The 22,795-nt window shown below is 44.3% G+C and overlaps 1 protein-coding gene across 1 annotated transcript in view; it reads right to left on the minus strand.

Moving 5' to 3' along the window:
• Positions 1–20,779, minus strand: part of Axdnd1 (axonemal dynein light chain domain containing 1) — a 73,439-nt gene extending 52,660 nt beyond the window's left edge. The window contains exons 1-9 of the mRNA XM_052199924.1: positions 20,619–20,779; positions 19,487–19,662; positions 18,514–18,617; positions 12,235–12,349; positions 7,652–7,737; positions 5,892–5,948; positions 4,751–4,853; positions 2,712–2,833; positions 542–682 (exon numbers count right to left, since the gene is read on the minus strand). Of these exons, the coding sequence (XP_052055884.1) occupies positions 542–682; positions 2,712–2,833; positions 4,751–4,853; positions 5,892–5,948; positions 7,652–7,737; positions 12,235–12,349; positions 18,514–18,617; positions 19,487–19,662; positions 20,619–20,712 (998 nt within the window). The 5' untranslated portion in view covers positions 20,713–20,779. The remainder of the gene's footprint in view (positions 1–541; positions 683–2,711; positions 2,834–4,750; positions 4,854–5,891; positions 5,949–7,651; positions 7,738–12,234; positions 12,350–18,513; positions 18,618–19,486; positions 19,663–20,618) is intronic.
• Positions 20,780–22,795: the final 2,016 nt, after the last annotated feature.

Genomic DNA, 22,795 nt, shown 5'->3' on the forward strand with positions numbered 1-22,795 from the left:
ACATAATCTCGGTTACTATATGTCTCTTCCTTCATTTTCTACCCTGTAAACCAAACCAAAAGACGTCCCGTGCGCATCCTGGATGGAATCCCGTCAGGTGGCAGGCGCACCTTTTAGAACACAGCAGGGGCAGATGCTGTACCCTGCTCTGGTCTGCCTAGCCTGGGCTCTTCAGTCTTGCCACTGGTCATCTTGACACAAGGTTAGCTCAGTAACCTTAATTGCTATATTCGTTTACTTTGGAATTTAAGCACTAGCATTTACAATCATGGAAGCGTTCTGGGAATACATGATACATATCTATAACATGGATCATGTTTTTCTCTAACACACAAAAGGCAGAATTTTGACTTTCAGTTAGGAGGAGTAAGCCATGCTCTGTCTCCCCACCAGCAGCCCCCAGTTCTCCCAGTCTTCTTGCTAAGCACTGAAGGCACAAGAGCCTTCGCCTTTTGCTAGTCCTCTCCGTGTTTAGCGTTGATTACAGGTAAAGACGAGGCTCTGGCTTCTGCTTCCTGTTGAGGAGCCTCAAAGTTCTCACCTGGTCAGTTCCTCAATCACGTTCTTGAAGTTATACAGTTCTTGTAAGATGCGCTGGTCCATCAGCCGCTGAGTCACCAGGTCTTTGTAAAATTCAATCATCTGCCGGGCGATATGGTCAAGCATTTGCACGTACTTCTCTCTGCAGGAGAGACAAGGGACAGGGAGCTAACAGGCAGGAGCCCAGGCTCCTGTTCAGCCGCACGCTCAGAGAAAACGAACAAGTGCCTTAGAACCAAACACAAGATGTAGCTGTTACGAACATAGATAACATCCGAGACAGAAAACAAAAATAAGGACTGTTTTAGTTCTCAAGTATAAACCCTTTTGAGAGAGGAACCATGTCACAAATCTCTTTATATTAATAGCCACAGTTCCTTGAGTAGAGTAAGATTTTTACATAGTTGAATTCATAGATGACATTTTCCTCAAACCGACTAAATGTAAAGACACGTGCTATTTAAGAACAGCTAAGATGCCCCCATCCAAAGCGGCGGCTACTTTTGCCCTCGGTCCTGTTCTTCTCTCACAGGTCTCACTGCCCTCGCAGGCTGCTGTCCTGCTGTGTCCGGCCTGCTGCTCCTCACAGTATTCTACTTTCTCCTCTCCTTCTAACCCTAACCACTCTCAATGGCCTTGCTTCTAGTTCCTCAGGCCGGTCAGTCAGCAGGAGGAGGAAATTCACACTGATAACTCACTCTAGAGGAAAAGCTTGGTGGGCCCGAGATGTGGATCGGTGGGGAAGGGCTCTTGCCATTCCAATCCTGTGACTTGGGTTCAGGGGAAGGAGAGAACTGACTCTGCAAGGCTGACCTCTGACCTTGTGCCCTCATACACACATGATACACACATATATAATAATAATAGTTTTAAAAAAGAAACGGATAGGCTGAGTATGGTGGTACATGCCTTTAATCCCAGTACCTCCCACACACCAGAAGGCAGATCTTTGTGAGGTCAAGGACAGCCTGGTCTACATAGTGAGATCCGGGCTCAAAAAATAATTCAGTGGATAGTTAACAGGTTGGAGGCCAGCCTGGTCTGCATAGCGACTGCCCAGCCAGCCAGGACTACAGAGTGAGATCCTGTACGTAAAAAAGAAAGGACGAGCCAGGCAGTGGTGGCGCACGCCTTTAATCCCAGTGCTTAGGAGGCAGAGGCGGGCGGATTTCTGAGTTCGAGGCCAGCCTGGTCTACAGAGTGAGTTCCAGGACAGCCAGGGCTACATAGAGAAAGCCTGTCTCAATAAACAAAAAACAAAACAAAAAAAAACCCAAAACAACAACAACAACAAAAAAAAAAACAAAGAAAGGACGAAAAAAGAAAGCTGCCCTCCCCCCTCCCCCTTCAATAGAAAGTGAAATAAGATATACTCTTTGGCCACTGCATTCTTTCAGCTTTTTGGACAGAACCAAAGTTATAAGAAGGATTGTTATAGTAACCGTGGTATTTATCATCTTCACCATTAATAACTACATATAATGAGGACCTATCCCTGCTTTCCTTTTTAAACTTAGCCGCGTCATTACTATGCTGAGACGAGGCTGTGTGACTCGCGGGTATGAAGGCGCATGGCACACGTGGAGGTCAGAGGGCGACTGTCGGCAGCTGGCTCTCCCTCCGTTGTAGCTTTCAGGTCAGCTTGCGTGGGGAGCTCTAGCCCTGGGTCTGGGCTCACTCAGCTCTGTGTTCTCATTTAAATTTCACCACATCAGTCCCAGGAATTCCGGGCCAGCCTTGGCTATATAACAAGTTTGAGGCCAGCCTACCCTAAGTGAGACTCTGTTTTAATAATTAATCAGTTAGACCTTTCCAGTGTCCTGTCAAACTCTCAGTACTTGACAGAGAGTAGGCTCTCAGTCTGGTTGGTTTATGAGTGGCTGGGTGCATGGAAGCCTTCACAGTGGCAACTTTCTTCACTCAAATGGGAAAATAAAGGCTCAGACTTTTGCCAAGAGCTTATGTCAAAACGAGCATTTTACTATAGAAATTAAAACTAATACAAGTTGGTTCCAAAGAGCTTTCTCAAAAGCATATATAAGCATAAACATTTTAAAAGATGCTGTATAACAATAGAATCCTACTAGCGTGTATAATTAATAGGAACTAATAATAATAAATATACAACTTTACAAGTGGGGAACCTGGAACATTCCATTAGCGGTTCTGACCTGATTCTTGACAGCAGCTCCCCTCGGTCTACGCAGTCCACGCTGACCTGTCGAATCAGCTCATGAAACACTGTGTTGTAAATGCTCTGCTCCTTCTTCAACACATGGAGCAGCTGGTGCATCTAGCAGAGGCAAGCCACACGGTCGGTGCTGTCACAGGCTATCAGCCACGTCATTTTAAGAGGTAAGTCCGCTGAAAGTGAGTTTGCCTTATAGACTTTGGGCTGACTTACTGCTCTTTCATTCACATATCTACATATCCAGGAATGACTTTTAAACTCTAACTAGTTTTGGATGCGTTTATGTGATGCACGAAAATATTGATACCACTCCTGAGTTGTACCTACCAGAACAAAGCCTGATCATGAGTCTATATCAGAGAAACCCAAACTGAGACAGATTCTATAAACACACTAGCCTATGGATGGCAGGGTGTCACAGGGCAGAAAAGCAAACAAATGCTGGTCCCTGATTGAGACGAAGCTATCAAAAGCAATGACAACTAAAAGCACCGTGGGACCCTGGGACCCTGGGACCCGGGGACCCTGGGATCTGAGGCTGAATGGGGATATCTTATAAAACCCATTAAAGGAACCACTGGTGAATTATAAAATCTGAATATAACCATCTTATCCATCGCATATTGATCAAATCCATTGTCATCAGATTTGCTGGCAGGTGCCTTTACCCACTGAGCTATCGCATCAGCCATCTCTTTGTTAGTTGTTGGTTCTCAGATAAGTACTTGCTATATAGCCCTGGCAGGACTGGAACTGGAAGCTCTGCTGCCTCAACCCTCAAGTGCTAAGAAGGTTATAGACAGCCGAGCGGTGGAGGCAGAGGCAGGTGGATTTCTGAGTTTGAGGCCAGCCTGGTCTACAGAGTGAGTTCCAGTACAGCCAGGGCTACACAGAGAAACCCTGTCTCGAAAAAATAGCAACAACAACAAAAAAAAACAAAAAACAAAAAACAAAAAAAAATAAGAAGGCTGTAGACCTATGCCATCATGACCAGCTACGGTATTTCAAAATAACCAAGAGAGCAATTAGGGATGTGCTTCAGCTGGTAAAAGGCTGGAAAGCCCTGGGTTCAATCCCAATCACCACATAAACCAGGCATGTTGGTGTCAGTCTGTAACCCTCGAAAGACAGAGACAGGAGAATCAGAAGTTCAAGGACATCCACAAAACATCCACAAAAGTTCAAAGTCGGCTCCTGATACAAGACAAGCTTCTACTTGAAAGCAAAGCAAAGCTGTGGCTCACAGAGCTCCTACTTCAAAGCAAAGCATCTGGTAAAGAAGAGTTCAAATGTACCAGTACAAGGAAATCATATGGAGGATATACAAATTACCCCATCTGATCACTACACATTGTATATGGAAACATTATTCTACTCCATAAATATGTGTAAGTATTATATGCCAGTTAAAAATAAAAGTAAGTAGTCAGATCAACCCATGGAGCCTTGAGAAACAGAGAATGTTTCTCATGCTGAATAGCAATGCTTCAGTCAACAACAGACCAGGGCTTAACCATGGCTCTGTAAGGTTAATAAATAGACCTGGAAGTCCCCATCGCCTGCTCTTGTTCTGTCCTCCTCCATTTGGTTATAGAGCCTTACCATTGTGCTACAACTGCCTGTGAAGCTGTAGCAGTCGATCCTTCCTGGGCGTGTGTGTGTGTGTGTGTGTGTATGTGTGTGTGTGTGTGTCTAGGTTTATGTAAATCCACGCTATCATGTTTGCACAGTAATGTTATCCCCTAATCATATCTCTCTCAGCCCACATGACCAAACAGCAAACAACCGTCCAGATACCTGCAGTGTTTGCCACATCGCTTTAACGTGCCACTCAGTCTCGCTCACGCCCCCTGGTGGCAGGCACTAGCATTACTCCTAACCAATAGGTTAGGAAGCTGAGGTGATTTACCCAGGCTGCCTGTGAGCCAGCGGCAGAGTCAGATTCCAGACCACACGGTGCCCCCCTCTCAGGCACACACCCCTCTTACCCACAGGTTACTCTGACTGGCACAACGTTACCTTGGTTGGCCCTACATAGTTCTCATTTTCCACTCCAGCCCTCTCCAGCATGGTGTCCATCACGTCACTCAGCTGGACCACTTCCACCCTCTTATTAGGTTTCCTGAAGACCAAGGAGACAGACTAGGTAAGTAACACCTCGCCGGGCCATCTTCAGATCCCAATAAAAATATAAAACACTTCAGGAAATATATATACTATGGGATACTACGGACAATTTAAAGGGCTAGGCCCAGATATGTTTATTTAGTGGTATACCAGTAACATAGTTTAAAGCAATGAAAGTGAAAATAGTGTAATTTTTTTCCTCCCAAAAAATAATTCTGCCAGGCCGTAATGGCCCACACCTTTAATCTCAGCACTTATGAGGCAGAGGCAGGTGTATCTCTGAGTTCAAGGCCAGTCTACTCTATAGGCCAAGTTATAGGACAGCCAGGACTACAGAATAAAAATAATCCTGTCTAAAAAAACTAAGAATAATTATTATATATTTTATACTATTAATATAGTAGTTAATTATATATAAATTATATGTTAATATCTATTTATATCATATATGATACACAATAAATGTTACAATATATTAACATATAATATGCATTATGTAATATATAGTTTATAATATATAATAGATATATAATATGTTCATTAATTATCTATTAATATATAATTGATATAATCAATATATTAATGATAATTCTGTTATAATAATAGTTATAAGTATTATTATTATAGCTGTCATTGTTATTGTTATTCTCAACACCAAAGATGCCATATAACCATATATAGGGATGGAAAGAACACACAGAGAAGGAGGGAGCCATAAATACCAAGCTTCAACACTGGATTATTCAGAGTATGAGAAAAGACAAAAGGAAAGTCAGCAATGCAGAAGGATTCTAACGATGTACAAAACATAAAAGCGCATTATAGTACTCGAGTACCATGCTGGGTCTACTGTTTGAATATGCAACTGGTCACAGGAACACAACTGATTAAATGACGGTCGTATAGACAACTGTTACTGGCTGGGGTCTCTGCTATGACTTAAATGTTTTTGTATACTAAAATAGCAAGAAAAGGAACATGCGTATGTAGTTTCTCTTTCCAAGAAACACTTTAGAAAATCATCTGTACTTACATGGATGGGAAGAGCAACAGCCTGTTCTCACTGTCTGTGAGGAGGGTGGTGTATTTGCTGCAACAAATAAGAAAAGTATTAAAAACAAAATCACACTGTAGGGCTGAAGCGTATAAGATGGTGGTGGAAAACTAGGCCCTAGGGCGGAGGGGGGAGGGACACAAGGGAGGAGGACACTATCTCACCTGTCCATCAGTTAGCACACCAAAGGCCTTGCATCTTGGTTCCTAAGAGCCATTCTCCACTAAAAGAAACGTGTGTTCAAGGAGTGGAGATGCAAGAAATCCCAGCTGAGCAAAGCTAAAGCCTCAATGGAACGCAGAAGCTTGGACACAACTGTTCAAAGGTCCTTTATGTGCATACAAGATCATCCATAAATATCCGCACAGAAACATTATGACACTGATCAAATGTGGAACACTTTTAGTAAAGGATATTTAATTCCATTCCTTGATATATCAAAATACAAAGATTTCCTCGATTCATTAAAACAAACGAAAAATATAAAAGTACATTATAGTACTCAAGTACCATGCTGGGTCTACTATTTGAACATACAATTGGTCACAGGAACACAACTGATTAAATGATAGTCTGCAATTCCAACACGTGGGAGGCAGAGGCAGGAAGATGTGTTTCAGCTCACCTCCTCTACAAAGAGTTTGAGAGCTATCTGAACCACATACGATTTGTTTAAAGCCTTTGAGATGCTCAGCAGGTAAAAGTACTCGACACCAGGCCCAACATCCTGAGTTTGATGCCTAAGACCCACATGGTGAAAGGAGAGATCTGACTCTCAAAAGCTATTCTCTGATGTCCCCTCTGCCCCATCACACACACACACACACACACACACACACACGATTAAATAAATGTGGGCTTGGAGAGTAGCCCAGTGGAATCGCACTTGCTGGCATGTACAAAGCCCTAGGTTCAAGTTCCAGTTCCAAAAATGGAAAAAGAAATGAAAAATGACATCTGTGAATTCGTAATCCTCCTGCCTCAGCTTCCCAGTGCTGGGATTACAGGTCTGCACCATTTCTTTAAAGATTTATTTTTTTATGTGTATGTGTGTATGCGTGAGTGTATGGATGTGTACCACATGCTTGCAGATGCCTTCAGAGACAGAATACGACACCAACCCCCCAGAACTAGAGTACAGGAAATGGCCAATTGCCATCAGGTGCTGAGACTCAAACCTGGGGTTTCTGAAAGGGCAGCAACTGAGCTTAAGAGCCAAGTCATTTCTTTATCTCTAAAGTACCACTTCTTAAAGTATTAAAAATTAAATGGCAGGAAAAGCCATAGAACTATTTAATCATGAAAACCACAAATTTCTCCCTTGGAGTCCACCTGACTATCAAAAGTTTTTTCTTGTTTTACCTTAACAAATCTATAAACTCTGCTCTAAAAATAAACAGAAGGAGAAAGAAAAAGAGAAGGCAATAGAAAAAGAAAAAGAGAATAAGAAAGACAGAAAGGAGACAGAGAGAGAGAGAGGGAGAGAGAGAGAGAGAGAGAGAGAGAGAGAGAGAGAGAGAGAGAGAGAGAGAGAGAGAGAGAGAGAAACACCCAAGAGTTTTTTGGTTTATTTTGTTTTTGCCTTTGTTTTGTGGTAATCTTTCCTAAGCTGTGCTAGGGCGGCTTGCCCACATATCCCCTTACCACACTAGGATGTGTGTGCTCTTCCCAGGTTCCTTTAAGTGTGAAAGGAGAACACAGCTCGTGTAAGATACTCAACAGAGCATCCTGGTACTCACTCGTCATAACACTCCAAACCCGAAACTCCTGTATTTGACACAATATGAAATTCCTCAGGAACCAAAGTGTCTGCTAATGTCTTCTGCTCATAAAGAAAAGGATAAATATATTAATACATGAAAAACACTTAAGTTCCACAAATTTTAGTCCCATCCCTAAAGGATACTATTACTGAGCAATCACAGTGGCATTGGTAAGCTTTCTCGAAACCCAGTCTCACTCACTACAACAGCCCTGCCTGGCTGGAACTCCTGGCTAATCCTGCTTCTGCTTCTAAGAGCTGGGTTTGAAGATTTGAACCACCATGCCCAACTGTAATTTGAGAGACTTTTGTTTTGTTTTTAAACAAGGTCTCTCTATGTAGTTCCAACTGTCCTAAACATCACTCTGTAGACCAGACTGGTTCAAACTCACAGATATCCTCCTGCCTCTGCCTCCCAAGTGCTGGGATTGAAGGGGTGCCCTGCCACACCTCATCTTAAGTAGAGAGTGTTTGATAAGATAAATAATAATATCAGTAATGTGAGTCGCAGCATAGGACAAAAACTGCTGTAAGCTGGACACACACTGTAAAAGCAAGCATGAATGTGAGGACAGACTTTCTTCTGGTATAAGCATTACTTGGTATTTGAGGACAAATTTTAAGATCCTTTAAAGATACTAAAATCTAGATCAGTGGTTCGCCACCTTTCTAATGCTGTGACCCTTTAATACAGTGTCTCATGTTGTGGTGACCCTAACCATGAAATTATTCTCATTGCTACTTCATAACTCTGATCCCACTACTACTATGAACCATAATATATACTGGGCAGCAGATGCACATGCTTTTAATCCTAGCACTTGGGAACAGATACAGGAAAATCTCCATGAGTTCAAGACTAGATTGGTCTACAAAGCAAGTTCCAGGACATCCAGGGATACACAGAGAAACCCTGGCCCAGAACACACACACACACACACACACACAGAGAGAGGGAGAGAGAGAGAGAGGCGCGGGGGGCGGGGGGGGGGGAGGGAGGGAGGGAGGGAGGGAGGGAGAGAGGAGAAAGAAATCAAGAAAGACAGAGAAGAAAATGATTCGAAGTTTTTGAAGATAGAGGGTTGCCAAGGTGGTTGTGACCCAGACATTGAGAGCCACTGATTTTGATGCTCAACTTCATTATATAAAACAGTTTAGTTTTTATGTGGGGTCTATCTACATCTCTTATTTATGTTGTATGGACTCTGAGTTACTACAATACCTCATACAAGTATATTGCTGTCGTGTTGAATTATTTAGTGCCAAGGACCAGCCTTGGATTGGAGAGGGGTTCTGAGGAAGAGGAATCTGGGATCAGAGAAAAGAAGGACTCAAAATCAAGTTGTGGGTTACAAGCTGATGGACTGTGTTCTGCTCAAGATACCTTTCTGCTCAAAATAGCTCTCTTATAGACACAGATCCCTCTTGCTAGAAAAAAAATCCTAAACAAAAGAACTGTTATTGTGCTCTGGTAGTTCATCTCATGCAGAACAAAAGCTTAGTCTTTTATTTACATATCAATTAAGTCTTTTATTCCAGGTTCCCCCTTGACAATCCCAAGAAGCAACACCCCACGACCCCCAATTCTTAGAAAAAGACAGCAAGCACATTTTTTTAACATTGCAAGTGAAGTCAGAGATCTGCCTGGCTTTGTAAACACAGACAATAAGCTAGCTGGGTGGGATTTCACTCTGAGGTTGCCATTTCTACCATGCCTGAGCTTAACCTGGGTCTGGCCCAGGCTGACCTTGAACTCAGGAATATGCCTGCCTTTGTATTTTTCTGAAAAGCTGTCTCACGGTGCAATTGCCTCTGTTCTTTTAGGTCTACAAAGCTCCTTATACAATTCATATTGCATCCTTACATTTGCATAGTTGAGAAATATATATAATATACATATATGTATATTATATATATATATGTATGTATATTCTTGAACTCAAGTTTTCAGAGTTCTTTGCTCTTTTCCACAGCCTTAGGGGCTGTCCTGAAGGTCTCAGCCTTTACCTTTTTGCTGAGACATTAGCCACACCCTCGCCTCTGTGGCTGATGCAGCCTCTGACTATCATTGAGTTGTTGACCTTGGCAGAGGACATTCCTCAAAGGAAGAATATGAAAATACGTACAATGTTATAGAAATGAGCCTCATGCCCACAGCAACCATCAACACTTGCGGAGGACCACACCCTGCTGGCTCTGTTCCAGGGGTGGGAACCATGTCATGCCATCCCTTACATGGTCAAGCCGGACTCAGCAATTTAGGGACCAACAAGAAAACATCTGTACTTGTATAGTACAGATACATTCTTAATTTTTGCAAAACATTTTTCACTTGTGGTTGTTAACATAGGTGAATCCTCAAGTATGGAGGGCCAACTATATTCATAAATCCTTTAGCTCCTCTTTTTTTCCCTTCTTCTGTCAGTTTGAATGAGATATCCTTTGTAGGCATAATGTTTTTATACACAGTGTAATGCTTACCCTTGTATTCAAATGCTGATTTCTCTGCCCTCTTGTTTTAATCCAGACATGGCATTGTAATAGTTATGCCAAGAATCTCCTGTCTCAAGTTTGTGTAAACAATTCTTACCATTTATTCTCTGGCTTGTCAATAATTGCTGACCACCCAATGGCTGGGCAGAATAGAGAATAGGGCGGGATATCTGCCAGTCAGAGGGAAGAGAGATGGAGAGAGGGAGCAAGGAGGATGGGGGATTTGGTGTCATGAGGAAGGGGTCTGGACAGAGATCATGGAAACACAGCTGAAGCCTAAAGCAATACATCAATAATAATATGCAAATGTTAGGGTGGAGCTGGGAGGTAGCCAGATTAGCATAGAAGGTTAAGGTAGATCATTTAACCGCTCAGCAACTGAGGTACAGTTTTAAATAAATCTTGGTTTCTCTTTGTAGTTATTGTAAACTAGCATAAGGTAAAGAAATACAGTCACTAGTTTAATTCACTGCTAATATTTATATTAAAGATAATTCACTTACAATTCCTTTTAAGTCTCAGGCATTTGAACTTTTGGTCCCCAGTCTCCAGAACTGTTTGGAAGGATTAGGAGGTGTGGCCTTATTGGAGGAGGTACATCACTGGGTGTCAGCCTTGAACTTTCAAAAGACTGGCACCATTCCCAGTGTGCCCTCACTCTGCCCCCTGATCTTGAATAAAGATGTGAGGACTCAGCTTTTCCTGCCACCATGCCTTTGCTCCACCATCATGGACTCTAACCCTCTGAAACCATAAGTCCAATTAGCACTTTCTTTTATAGGTTCTCTTGGTCATGGTATTTGTCACAGCAGTAAAAAGGTAACTAAGACATGCTAGAACCAGAGGAAGAAGTATTGCTATGAATCGTAACCATGTTGGTTTTTTGAGAAATGTAGATGACTTTGGACTAGAAGAACCTTTGAACACTATAAATGGAGGCTAGTGGGTCATCCCAGTGGAGTCTGGAAGACAGTAGTAATTTGAGAGCTATGAAGACTGTGGAGGACCAGATCAAGAGGCTTCAGAAAGGACCAAGATTAGCAACTTGGCTAGAGACCATGCCTGTGATTTTGACAAAGACTGTGACTGTTTTCTGCCCTTGACGTTTTTTTTTTTTTTTTTAAAGACTCATTATATGTAAGTACACTGTAGCTGTCTTCAGACACACCAGAAGGCATCAGATCTCATTACAGATGGTTGTGAGCCACCATGTGGTTGCTGGGATTTGAACTCAGGACCTCTGGAAGAGCAGTCGGTGCTCTTAACCGCTGAGACATCTCTCCAGCCCCCGCCCTTGTCTTAATAGGTTAAATCAAGGAGTAATGGACTACTTTCTTTGGCGGAGGAGATTTCAAGACAGCTAACTGACTCTGTCTTGTGGTTATTAGTCATCATTCTTATGCTGGTATATGATGAAAAAAGAGCAGGTGGGGCAGGAAGATACAACATGTACAGTTTGAAGAGAAAAAGAACACCAGGAAACTTAATGTTACTGCCAAGGCTTGTGATGAAAAGGATAAGGTAATTAAATAGCAGTCTGACCCACACTGTGAATAACAGGAGAGATGCCCTCAGCACTTGGGAGGCAGAAGCACACAGATCTCTGGGAGTTTGGGGGCTAGCCTGATTTACATAGCAAGTTCCAGGATATGTGTGGCTACATAGAGAGACCCTATCTCAAAGTGAGAGGGTGGGGAAGGAGGAAGGGAAGAAAAGAGAGAGGGAGGGAGAAAGGGAGGGAGGAGGGGAAAGAAAGAGGAGGGGAATGGGGTGGGGAGTGCGAATTTTCCCTGGGGAAGGAGAATCTAGCCTTCCCTGATTTTGTACATGTAAAATCAGTAAACACACTCATCAAAATAGTTCAGTGTGGTTTGGGGAACGGCTTAGAAGATCGCTGATCTTTGCCCAGTAAATGCTATTGTAAAGGAATAGTTAGAATGTATCTGAAGACAGGGTAACCCTGCAGGCTGTTGTTACAGTCTGAAGTTGCTATGGAGTTTAGGCAAACACTTTGAAAAGCCAAGAGTGGGAGAAAGAGTGGGAGAAAGGCCTTCTTCTCACACTTACCTTATGAGGCACCATGGCACCGGTCTGTGACTGTGTTGACTTGTTTGGGGGACAAAGTTTGTTCTCCCTGGTCTCTCCTTTCACGTATTTAACATCATACAGGAAAGAAATATCCCTTAAAAATTAAGAAAAAAATATGTTTTAAATGTGGATTTTCCTAAGCCTGTACACAGCTGTGTGCTCCCTGCTCGTAGGGAAGGGCGGCGGACCTGCTCTCACTACCTTGGTCTTCCCTGCTTATCGGATTTTTAAAAATTATTTTAAGACATGGGAAAACGGAAGTATGGTTTACGTTGAATACAAGCCCTTTGATCCTCACACCGCTGTGTCAGAAGGCGAGTCCTTTATGTTAGAATGATGATTTGTATTAGATTTACGTTAGAGTTTTCGAGATCTCGGTAATAGCAGTGGTACCCCTGAGCTGTGGGGGACTCCGGAAGGGTAGCAGTCTCATTGCACTGGGCTGGCTCTTCACTTTCAGCATCACTGACACGTAAGGACACTTGAGGGGTCCCAGCTGTCCGGACCCACAGCCAGGCCCAGCTTCCTCTGCAAATGCGTAGGTAGGCTTCCAGTACCGGTTGCCTGATTAAGGTAGAACAATACTTGATCCGAACTCTCTGGGCAGGGCAGGTTAAATCACAATGGCATCACTTCCCGGGCAGATGTCCCTGGCCTGGGGAGGATGCTGAAGCCCCGGGTGAGACTCACTCCCGCTGCTCACCTGGGTGATAACCTTGGATTTAGCATCCAGCCCCCCTTCCCCCCCCCACCCCGTGGCCAGAATCCAAGTTTGCAGGGGGAACCTGCTGACACCTGGACCAGCCACTTCCCACCACACGGAAGACTGGGCATTCGTCAGGAGTCTGCTGTCACTCTTCCTCTACACCATCACAAGCTCCTCGCTCACATCACCAACTCCTTCCTCCCCTTCAACCTCGAACGAATCGCTTTCCTCACAGTCATCCCTGCCAGCTGTGTGCTGGACCCCATCTTGGTCCAGTGCCCTGGAATCTCATTCCACCATTGAAAGCTTCTGTAGAAAACACCCTCTGCCCTGCTAAGACACTCCTTGTCCTGGTTTTCTTTTTGTTCCACTGTGATAAAATACTGACCAAAACCAACCCAGGAAAGGAAAAGGCTAATTTGGCTTGCAGGCTCCAGACCATCATGGAGAGAAACTGAGGCAAGGACTAGAGAGGAACTGTGCTTACTGGCTGGTTCTTCACGGGTTGCTCAACCTGCCTTCTTCAACCCAAAACCCCTGCCCAGACATGGCACCGCTTCCAGTGCAAGGGTCGCTAATCAAGAAAATGCCCACAGCCACGCCCAGAGGCCAGGCTGAGGGAGACAATTCCTCAGCCGGGCGTCCATCTTCCCAGGCAGCTCTAGTCTGGGCCTGGCTGACCAAGACTGGCCAGAAGATTCACAACATGACTGCTCCCTTCTGAAACTCTTTCCTTCACCATGCATTGCTGTTACAGTACTCTGATGGAGCTAGCTAGAATCTATTATCTATGTCTGTTAAATATCAACCTTCCTGATGTTTCCTCAACAAGGCATATCATCTCCCTTCTGAAACCATGTGGCAGACCGAGTGAGGACTTCCCTTTACTAAGGTAACCTCATCCACTTTCTGCCACTACCTGGAATACTTTCCTGATTTGACTACCCCTGTCTGAAACCAGTCTCCTGGATTCTCCCCGTGTTTGCGACACTCCTGAACCTTCTGTCTGCCCCAGCTGCTGTTCCTCGGAACGCCTGTGTCTTCATCCCCTAGGGATGCTCCACAAAGCTGTGTCCTCTATACCAGTGGTTCTCAACCTGTGGGTCTCGACCCCCTGGGGAATGAATGACCCTTTCACAGGGTTTGCACATCAGATATCCTGCACATCAAGTATTTACAGTATGATTCATAACAGTAGCAAAGTTACAGTTATAAAGTAACAAATAATGTTATGGTTGGGGTCAGCACAACATGAGGAACTGTATTAAAGGGTGGCAGCATTGGGAAGACTGAGAACCACTGCTCTATACTTTCTGCAGTCCGCGCTTCACCCTCCTCTATTGGCTAAGGCTGTCCTCAAAATCTCAGCATCGAGACCCAATCCCTCCCTGTCCTTTGCCCTCAATCCCCAATCTACTGCTAATGCCAATTAACACTGCAGTCGCCCTCAGAGAGGGACAGTAGTCAGTCCTCTCATTTCATGACAATAGTGAACCTCTAGTCTGACTTGTCATTACTTTTGATGTGGATTCTCAGGTTTCTAGGGTATTTCCTAAAGACTGCTGTCAGATTTAACGCTGAGAGGCATTATGGATTTAATGTGTAATGTTTTCATGTCTCCATCCCTCTGTCTAACTTTAAAGTAGACTTTGGCCTGACCTGTGCTCAGGGTTTATTCTCTCTCCTCTGCATTGCTGGTGCTACAGAGGACACTGGCGGACTCTGCTGGCCAGGTACCCTTTTCCTTTCCATCAAAGTTCTAGTTCTCTCGTTTTCCTTTGAATAATTGCCCTGCTCCTCTGTTAGGTCTCTCAAAAAAAAAAAAAATCTGGGTGCCAGCAAGACATGTCTCAAGTAAAGACACTTGTCACATAAGCTAGAAGACATACATTTGTTCAGTGGAACCCAAAGAAAGGTAGAAGAGGAGAATCAACTGCACAACATTGTCCAGTTGATCTAACATTGCATCTAACCATCACAAGAAGGCCATGACACAAACCAACACAAAAAACACAATATTAATAAAATATAAACAGTATTTTAAAAAGATCATTTAGGGAAGGCAAGATGCCTCAGTGGAGGAGATGCAGGCGTTACGTTCGCATTAGCAGTGGAGTTACATCCTCCCTCCTCTTTTATGTAAGTCTACAATAATGCACAATTCTACATCTACTACATGCTTACGTAGGCATGGTAGGGATGCCTTTAATCTCAGCATTCTGGAAGCAGAAGCAGGCAGACCTCTGTGAGTTCAAGACCAGCCTGGTCTGCACGGTAAGCTCCAGGTTAGCTAGGGCTATGCAGTAAGACCATATCTCAAAAAATACTTCATTACTTTATTGTTGGTGGAGATGTGTGTGTCTGGGGGGGGAGGAGGTATGTGAATATAGGCACAGATTTTCCATAGTGCTCATTTGGCAGTTGGAGGGAGTCAGCTCTCTCCCATGGGAATGGGTTCAGGTTACCAGGCTTGCGAGGTAAGAACTTTATCTGCTGAGCCATCCTGCTGGCCTCAACAACTTTGGTAGCAGTCAATTTTCTGCAGCCAATCGTTTCCTGGTTAAAATCCTGAGATTTATTTTTTGCATTGAATGCTGACTGGTGGAGTCATCAGAAAAGAGTCTCAGGCGCTAAATGCTTTCTTGGTTGTGTTTTATTGCTGTGCCCTGAATATTTGGCGTTCTTAGATATATTACTCCTTGTCCCTACCAGCTGTGTTATTTTCTATGTGCGCAGGTCCAATGCAGGGGTCACAGAACTAAAACCAAGATGTCGATGGTAACTGGGGTGCAGATGCTGGAAGAGCCATGCTTGTGCTGACTAAGTTTTTATTTTGTTAACTTGACACAAGCTGGTTATCTAGGAAGAGAAACCTCAGTCGAGGAAATGCCTCCAACATATTGCCGGTAGGGCATTTTCTTAAACACTGACTGAGGTGGGCGTGCTGCCTGGGCGAGTGGTCCTGGTCTGTGTCGAAAGCCAACTGAACAAGCCAAAGGGGGCAAAACAAGAGTTGGTATTCATCCGTGGACCTATGGCTTTTACTTCAGTTCCTGCCCTGACTTCCCTCAGTGATGGAGTGTGGCCTGAGAGCTGTCAGCTGAAACAAACCCTCTCTCCCCGAAGTTGCCTTAGATCACAGTGTTCTATCACAGCAAGAGAAACCCTAAGACGTCTTCATCTGGTTGTTGACAGGATTCACTCCTGGAGATCATGGGCCTGAGACTTTCCTTGATGGATATCAGCTGAGTTGTCCTTAGACAACTCCATTTTCCATTTGTGTCCTTCCATTCTGCCGTCCTTGGTTGGTCTCCTGACCCACCCAACCATCTCCCTTTTCCGCTCTCAGAGCCTGGTGCCTATGCCGGGCTCACTAACAACAGCCATAATCTCTCTGTCTTTAATCCTCACAACCTCTGCCAAGTCTTCTGCTGGTGGGCTCTGTGTTCACAGGTCCTGGGGTTACAGTAAAGATGGATGGGGGTGCTACTACTTGATGTCCACATTTTTAAGAATTTCCGCTCCGAAATCATTCGACATTAAAACTTTTTGTAAGTTTACTGCAACATTTAGATAGAAATAGTTAACTTTTCAAAACACTTCAAACACCTTACAACCATCAAACATCTACAACCGTGATCTGAAGGCATGAAGACGCAGATTCTTTAAGCCACAAAAGCTTCACAGTGACGAAAGCCACACAGCCAAGTTTCTGCTGCTCTTTGTGACAGGCAGCACAGCTGAGTGATAATAACCCACTTAGATAGGATGTTATGGTTGGAGATGCTCTGGCCTCACCTCTCATTTCTGCTTTCCAGTATCCCTGCAGGCACAAAAAATTGAGCAACCCTAGTCATCCCTTTTCACAGATGAGAGAAGTAGCTTCAATACGATTAAATATCCTGCTCAAGTGTGGCCACCTTCCAGATGAACGTGGCATGTCAGCCAGGCATGCAAGGAGATTTTGATAAATGGAAAATTCTTTCAAATGAATAGGCCACAATCTTCATGGAACAAAAGTTGACAGAGTATTTTGGGGAATGATACAAAATAATAAATAGTATTTGATGATTTAATCTGAAACAGTATAAAAAGGTTAAGGGTTTCTGTGGTGATAATTCTAGAATTTTGGTTTCTTTTTTTAAAAAGCCAGAAATATTATCAGACTATGTTTTGGTTTTAATCCCAGGTGTGGGTGGAGCTGCTTCACAGCAAGTGACTAAGATTTACCTCGTGTCTAGCAGAGGCACCGTTTTGCCAGCTGCAGATAATTTCTGATATTGTGTGCCATTTGGAATTCTGGGAAATTTTCAGAGGGTTTATAAATATGAGAGCCCCAACGGGCAGGGGTTGTTGGTCATTTAGGGGGGCTTGTTGCACTTTATTAGTAGATATGCTCAAAAAAGAAACAAGAAAAAAGAAATTAGATGCAGATCTTCCCCTCCCCCTCTATCCTTCTTTCTCTCCTATCTGGTGATAGGGGGTGTTCTGGCTGATTTTGTGTCAACTTGACACAAGCTAAGAGTCATCACAGAGAAAGGAGCTTCAATTGGAAAAGTGCCTCCACGAGATCGAGCTGTAGGGCATTTTCTCAATTAGTGATTAACAGGGAGGGCCCAGGCCATTGTGGGTGGTGCCATCCCTAGGCTGGTGGTTCTGGGTTCTATAAGAAATTAGCCTAAGCAAGCCAGGGGAAGCAGCCCCCTCCATGGCCTCTGCATCAGCTCCTGCCTCCTAGTGCCGACCCTGTGTGAGTTCCTGACTTCTTCCAACAATGGACTGTGATCTGGAAGTGTAAGCCAAATAACCCCTTTCCTCCCCAACTTGCTCTTTTGATCATGGTGTTCCATTGCAGCAATAGAAACCCTAAGACAGTGGGGGAAACCAGGGAGATAAAAGGTGGGAAAAAGGAGAACCCACAAAGTCGCAAAGACCACCTCCAGGTTCCCTTTGAAAAGACCAGGGACATTAACCTATTCATCAAGGTTTTCTACATCATGTTTCCTTGAAGATGTACAAAAACTATGGACACCCACGGATGCGAGACGTACGAAGAGCTTCGGTCTGGTGGATCTTGTTCTTTTTAATACAGGGGGGAAACCCCACAGGAAACTGCAGGAAGAAGTATACAAATGCATGCAAAGCAAAATAAAACAAAACAAAGACAAACAAACCCCAACAAACCAAGCCGGGGAGAGGTCTCGAGGTCTCAGAGGTTAAAGGCGCTTGCCACTGAGCATGGGGAGAATCGACTCCTACAAGGTGCCTTCTAATTCACACATGGGACATGGCATACACAGAATGAATGAATGAATGAATGAATGTGTATGTGTTTAGAAATTCAACAACCAAAAGGATGTACAGCCAACATGTATAGCTACTAATAATAACTATACATAGATCCTTTCAGAATTCTCACTTATCAATGATACTGAGAGTTTCAAAATCTAGAATTCTTCAGTGTTGCCACTCTGCCTTCTCCCAAAACTGCCACACAACGTGAGAAAATAATTCTATCTGTTTATCTGCACCCCACTCTCTTCCTCCTTTACCTTCCAGCTCCTGTTAGGGAGACAGGATGATCAATCAGGTATTTGAATTTATCTCTTCGAATAGGGTGCTGCCAGACATGATCTACAAGCCGCGGAAGGGCACCCTGTGGGGAAAAAAAAAGCAAAAACACAAATGTCCAGCAGAGGGCACTCTGGTTGAAGAAAATGTTATTTATTTGACTACATCAAGGCCATTTAGATGCTTTATAGAGGAGCAGAATTCATAAAGAAGGGCAAGACAGAACATTAAGAGAGCATCAATAATAAATGATAAGTTTGCATAAAACAGGTTAACAGGCCAGGAAGTGCCTTTAATCCCAGCACTTGGGAGGCAGAAGCAGGTGGATTTCTGAGTTCGAGGCCAGCCTGGTCCACAGAGTGAGCTCCAGGACAGCCGGGGCTACACAGAGAAACCCTGTCTCGAAAAACCAAAACAAGAAAAAAGAAACCAAACAGGTTAACAGAAATATTCAAGCAATGGAAACATTTGCTTCAGGAGACCTGAGGATTTTCGATTTAGTTTTTTTAATTTTGTTTTGTTTGTTTGTTTGTTTGTTTGTTTGTTTGTTTGTTTTTTGAGACAGGATCTTATTGTGTAGCCCAGTCTGGCCTGGAACTCATGGAAATCCTCCTGCTTCAGCCTCTGAAATGATGGAACTATCAGTGCCGGTCACCACACTCAGCAAGATCTGAATTTTCTAGTTGGCAAGATGGCTTGGCAACTGAAAGAACTTGCAACCCCGTGACGTGTGCTTCTCCCCAGAGCCCACGCCGGGATGGAGAGCCAGCCCCTGAAAGCTGTCTTCTGACCCTGAGCCCAAACTCACTTGTGAACTAATAATAATTGGGTTTTAAATTTAAATCTGCATTTTAAAAGATCATCTGAATAAACAACTTCTGCTCACCAACACTTAACGAAGCGAATATGAAAGAGGAAGAGGAGCCCAAACATGCTAGGTATGCGCATACAAACCTTTGGGGCTTTACATTTCTTCGCAGGCAGTAAGTTTTCAGGACAGGGACCAGCATTGGCTGCATAGTTCAGGGAGATAAGAACTTCCTCAGGGATTCTGAATTCATTCTGAAGGGAAGTAGGAAGGGGTTTGAGGTGATTCATCGTGGATTTCTTCTCCTTTAGCTCAGGAAGCCCTAAGAAAGTAATAGGAAAGACACCTCTTAGTGGAGCGTTCTGGGGAGTTAAAGTTTCCCAGACTGCCTCGCAATATCATGTTTCTAACAAGAAGGGTTCTTCTAGTGGACCAGCCCAGCTACAAATATTTAAAGCCCTGAGTAGCATACAGTCCACAGAAGGGTGGAGGAAAGGGAGGAAGGGGGGATATGAGAACGTGAAGAGAGATACAAAGTAAAAGGCCTCGGTTGGAGTGAGTATACAGCCTCCCAGACCCACCCCTCCAGGGCCCGTCAGCGTAAATAGGGAATAGGTTAGCTAACTTGGGGTAGAGGGCTTGCTTAGTGTAAGTCCTTGAGTTGGATCGTACCTCCTAGACGATGGGACTGTAGCAAAATATAAATAAGAAACAAACCAAAAAGCCCCATGACCTTAAGACTGGAGATAGCCTCAGCCTGATGAACAAGGGCAAAAGGATGAGTGACTTGATTCTTAATCTGGCAAAGGTCTACATTTATCATTAAGTCTTTTTACATTTTTCTTGAAACGGGGTCTCACTTTGTAACTCTGACTAGCCTGGTATTTACTATATACCCCCCGCTGACCTCAAATTCACAGAGATCACCTGCCTCTGCCTTCCAAGTGTTGGAATTAAAGGTGTGAACCACAAAGATGCAGCCCCAAGGATGGAAATCTTAAGGAATCTCGGGGAAAAAAAATCCTTGAATCTTAAACAAATAGGCATCCTGAGCTAAGTCGTGTTTTTCCTATCCACATAACTATGTTTTTAAAGCTCCCTTAAAGTCAGGGAAAACAAGAAGTCAGACTTCATATAGCTATTAGGATTTAAACGAAGATGAAACAGGATTCTGATTTGGTGACTGTCCAGGCTGGCTAAGGAGAAGGGGAGAACGAATTGTGGATTCTGTCAGTGGTCATGATGGTTCCGTCCATGGCATCCTTGAAGTTTATTTACCTTTTGCCTCCTTGACTACATACAGTTTTGCCTGTTTGGACTCAGATGTTGATGGGGAGGTCAGCGAAGTGTCCGACACTTTGTGGAGAGACATATTGAACAATGCCTGCTATTACTTTCAGAAATATTCCTCCAAAAAGTTAATTCAAAAGCAAATCAAAATCGTGCTCAGGACTTTCAAGCTGTCCATAATTCTGTAGGCAAAACAAAGCAAATGAACAGAGAGACCTCTTGAGTGTTTGTGTTCAGACTGAAATTCAGAATTCATCTGGCATGGTTTCTTCCCTTTGGGGAGCCCTCTAGGATAAGGGACTGACAGAGAGGGGTGTGGGTGGGTCAGAGTCAGGGCCCAGCCCGGGAGAGTCAGACACCGCCGCCCAAAGACTGCGGACGGGTCAGCGCAACCTAGCTCCGCGGGCGCGACTGGGGCGGGGCTCCCACGGTCCTTTCAGCAAAGTCCTGCACCCTAGGAATGCACTGTAGGAGTGCATGGCACTCGCCGCTGTACCCACAAGTTGTGTTTGCCGCCTGGCGTCGGTCGGCCATCCCTTTTCTAGAACGCCCCTGTGTCGTCATAGCAACGCAGGACCCCCTGGTCCTAGCAACTTGCGGGCCGAGCTGCCTCCAGCGGAGCCGTCAAAAGAAGAAATATGAAATCTCTACACTCTTTAGATGTTTCCGTGTGTTTTTAGTTATGGGTAGTAGCAATAAGGAAGAATGTTTAATCGGACTCGTCTCGGAATGGGACAGGCTCTCGAAGCCGCGCTTCCGGGTGCAGACTGCGCAAGCGCAGACCGGAGCGCCTATACAGACTCCCGGGGTGGGAGGGGGGGACCCTCCTCCCATGAGAGGGTGATGTAGGAATGAGTCCTTTCTGTTCTTGAATCTGTTCAAGGCTAGCATAATCTATGAGTTCTGCATCAGCCAGGGCAACTTTGTGAGAACCTTGTCTCAAGAAGAGGGGAGGAGTAAACTAGCAAACACACATCCTAGTTCTGCTGTTCAAGGAACTTCTGTGCACTCAGTTCATGTATGTAAGTGCCGTTCATCTTAGTGTCAGCCGCGTTACATGCCAACAGTAGCTGAAGGAGAAGACAAATAACTGAGCAGGACTCTCTCCCCTAGGCTCACGGAGGAATTACGTTACAGGTTGCAGTGGCATTGGCTCTCTGGCGGTCTCTCTACTGTGGCTATTCCTCTTTGGGGGGAGATGGAGCCCAGGTAGGGGTTGAGATAGGGTTTCTATAGCCCACGTCTCCACCTCCCAAGTGCTGGGATTATTGCCATGAGCCACCCAAGTGGAGCTGCCAGCGCTTAGCTCTTTCCAGTAGATTGCCATCTTCTATTGAAGCAGCACGAGTGTGCTAAAGACACTTTCTCTCCAAAGAATCATCATCAATAGTTGACAACAATCTTCCCATTGAAGTGCCTATGGGAACAACAAGCACAAAGTAACTCTCTACCTACCCTGTATGACCTAACCTATGCCACCCATTCCTGCAGTGCAAGGGAGATTAGAGAAATCTCTTCAGAAATTACGTGTGCCCGTTTACTGAATCGAATGCTATTTATTGTCATGCAAGGGCAAAGGACTGTGTGTGTGTGTGTTGGGGGGGGGGTGCCGATTTATGAAGGTTTATGGTCCACTTGGACTCAAGTTAACCAAGACTGTGCATCTGATTCGTGACATTGATATAACAGTTTGTAAATTTAACAAGCGACAGCTCTTGTGGGTGCCATCCTCAAGGGTGGCATGGCTGCTCACTCTGATTTTATATTTTCTTTTAGGTTATGAGTACATGCTTTCTGCATGTGAGGGAAAATGCCCCAGAGAAGAGGACTCAGAGCCTCTGGGGTTGCAGGTGGTTGTGAGCCACCTGACATGGGTTCTAGGGACCAAATTCAGGTCATCTGCAAGAGCAGTCTGCCCTCTTAGATACTAAATCATCTTTCAGCCTCAAAATCTTGATTTTAAATAATGCTGTTAGAATTGCAGACTTGAGCCAGGCGGTGGTGGCGCACACCTGTAATCCCAGCACTCTGGGAGGCAGAGACAGGCAGATTTCTGAGTCGAGGCCAGCCTGGTCTACAGAGTGAGTTCCAGGACAGCCAGGACTACACAGAGAAACCCTGTCTCAAAAAAAAAAAAATAAGAATTGCAGACTTGAGTTTCATTT

This window comes from Apodemus sylvaticus, chromosome 12 (assembly GCF_947179515.1).
Source record: "Apodemus sylvaticus chromosome 12, mApoSyl1.1, whole genome shotgun sequence".
NCBI lineage: Eukaryota > Metazoa > Chordata > Mammalia > Rodentia > Muridae > Apodemus > Apodemus sylvaticus.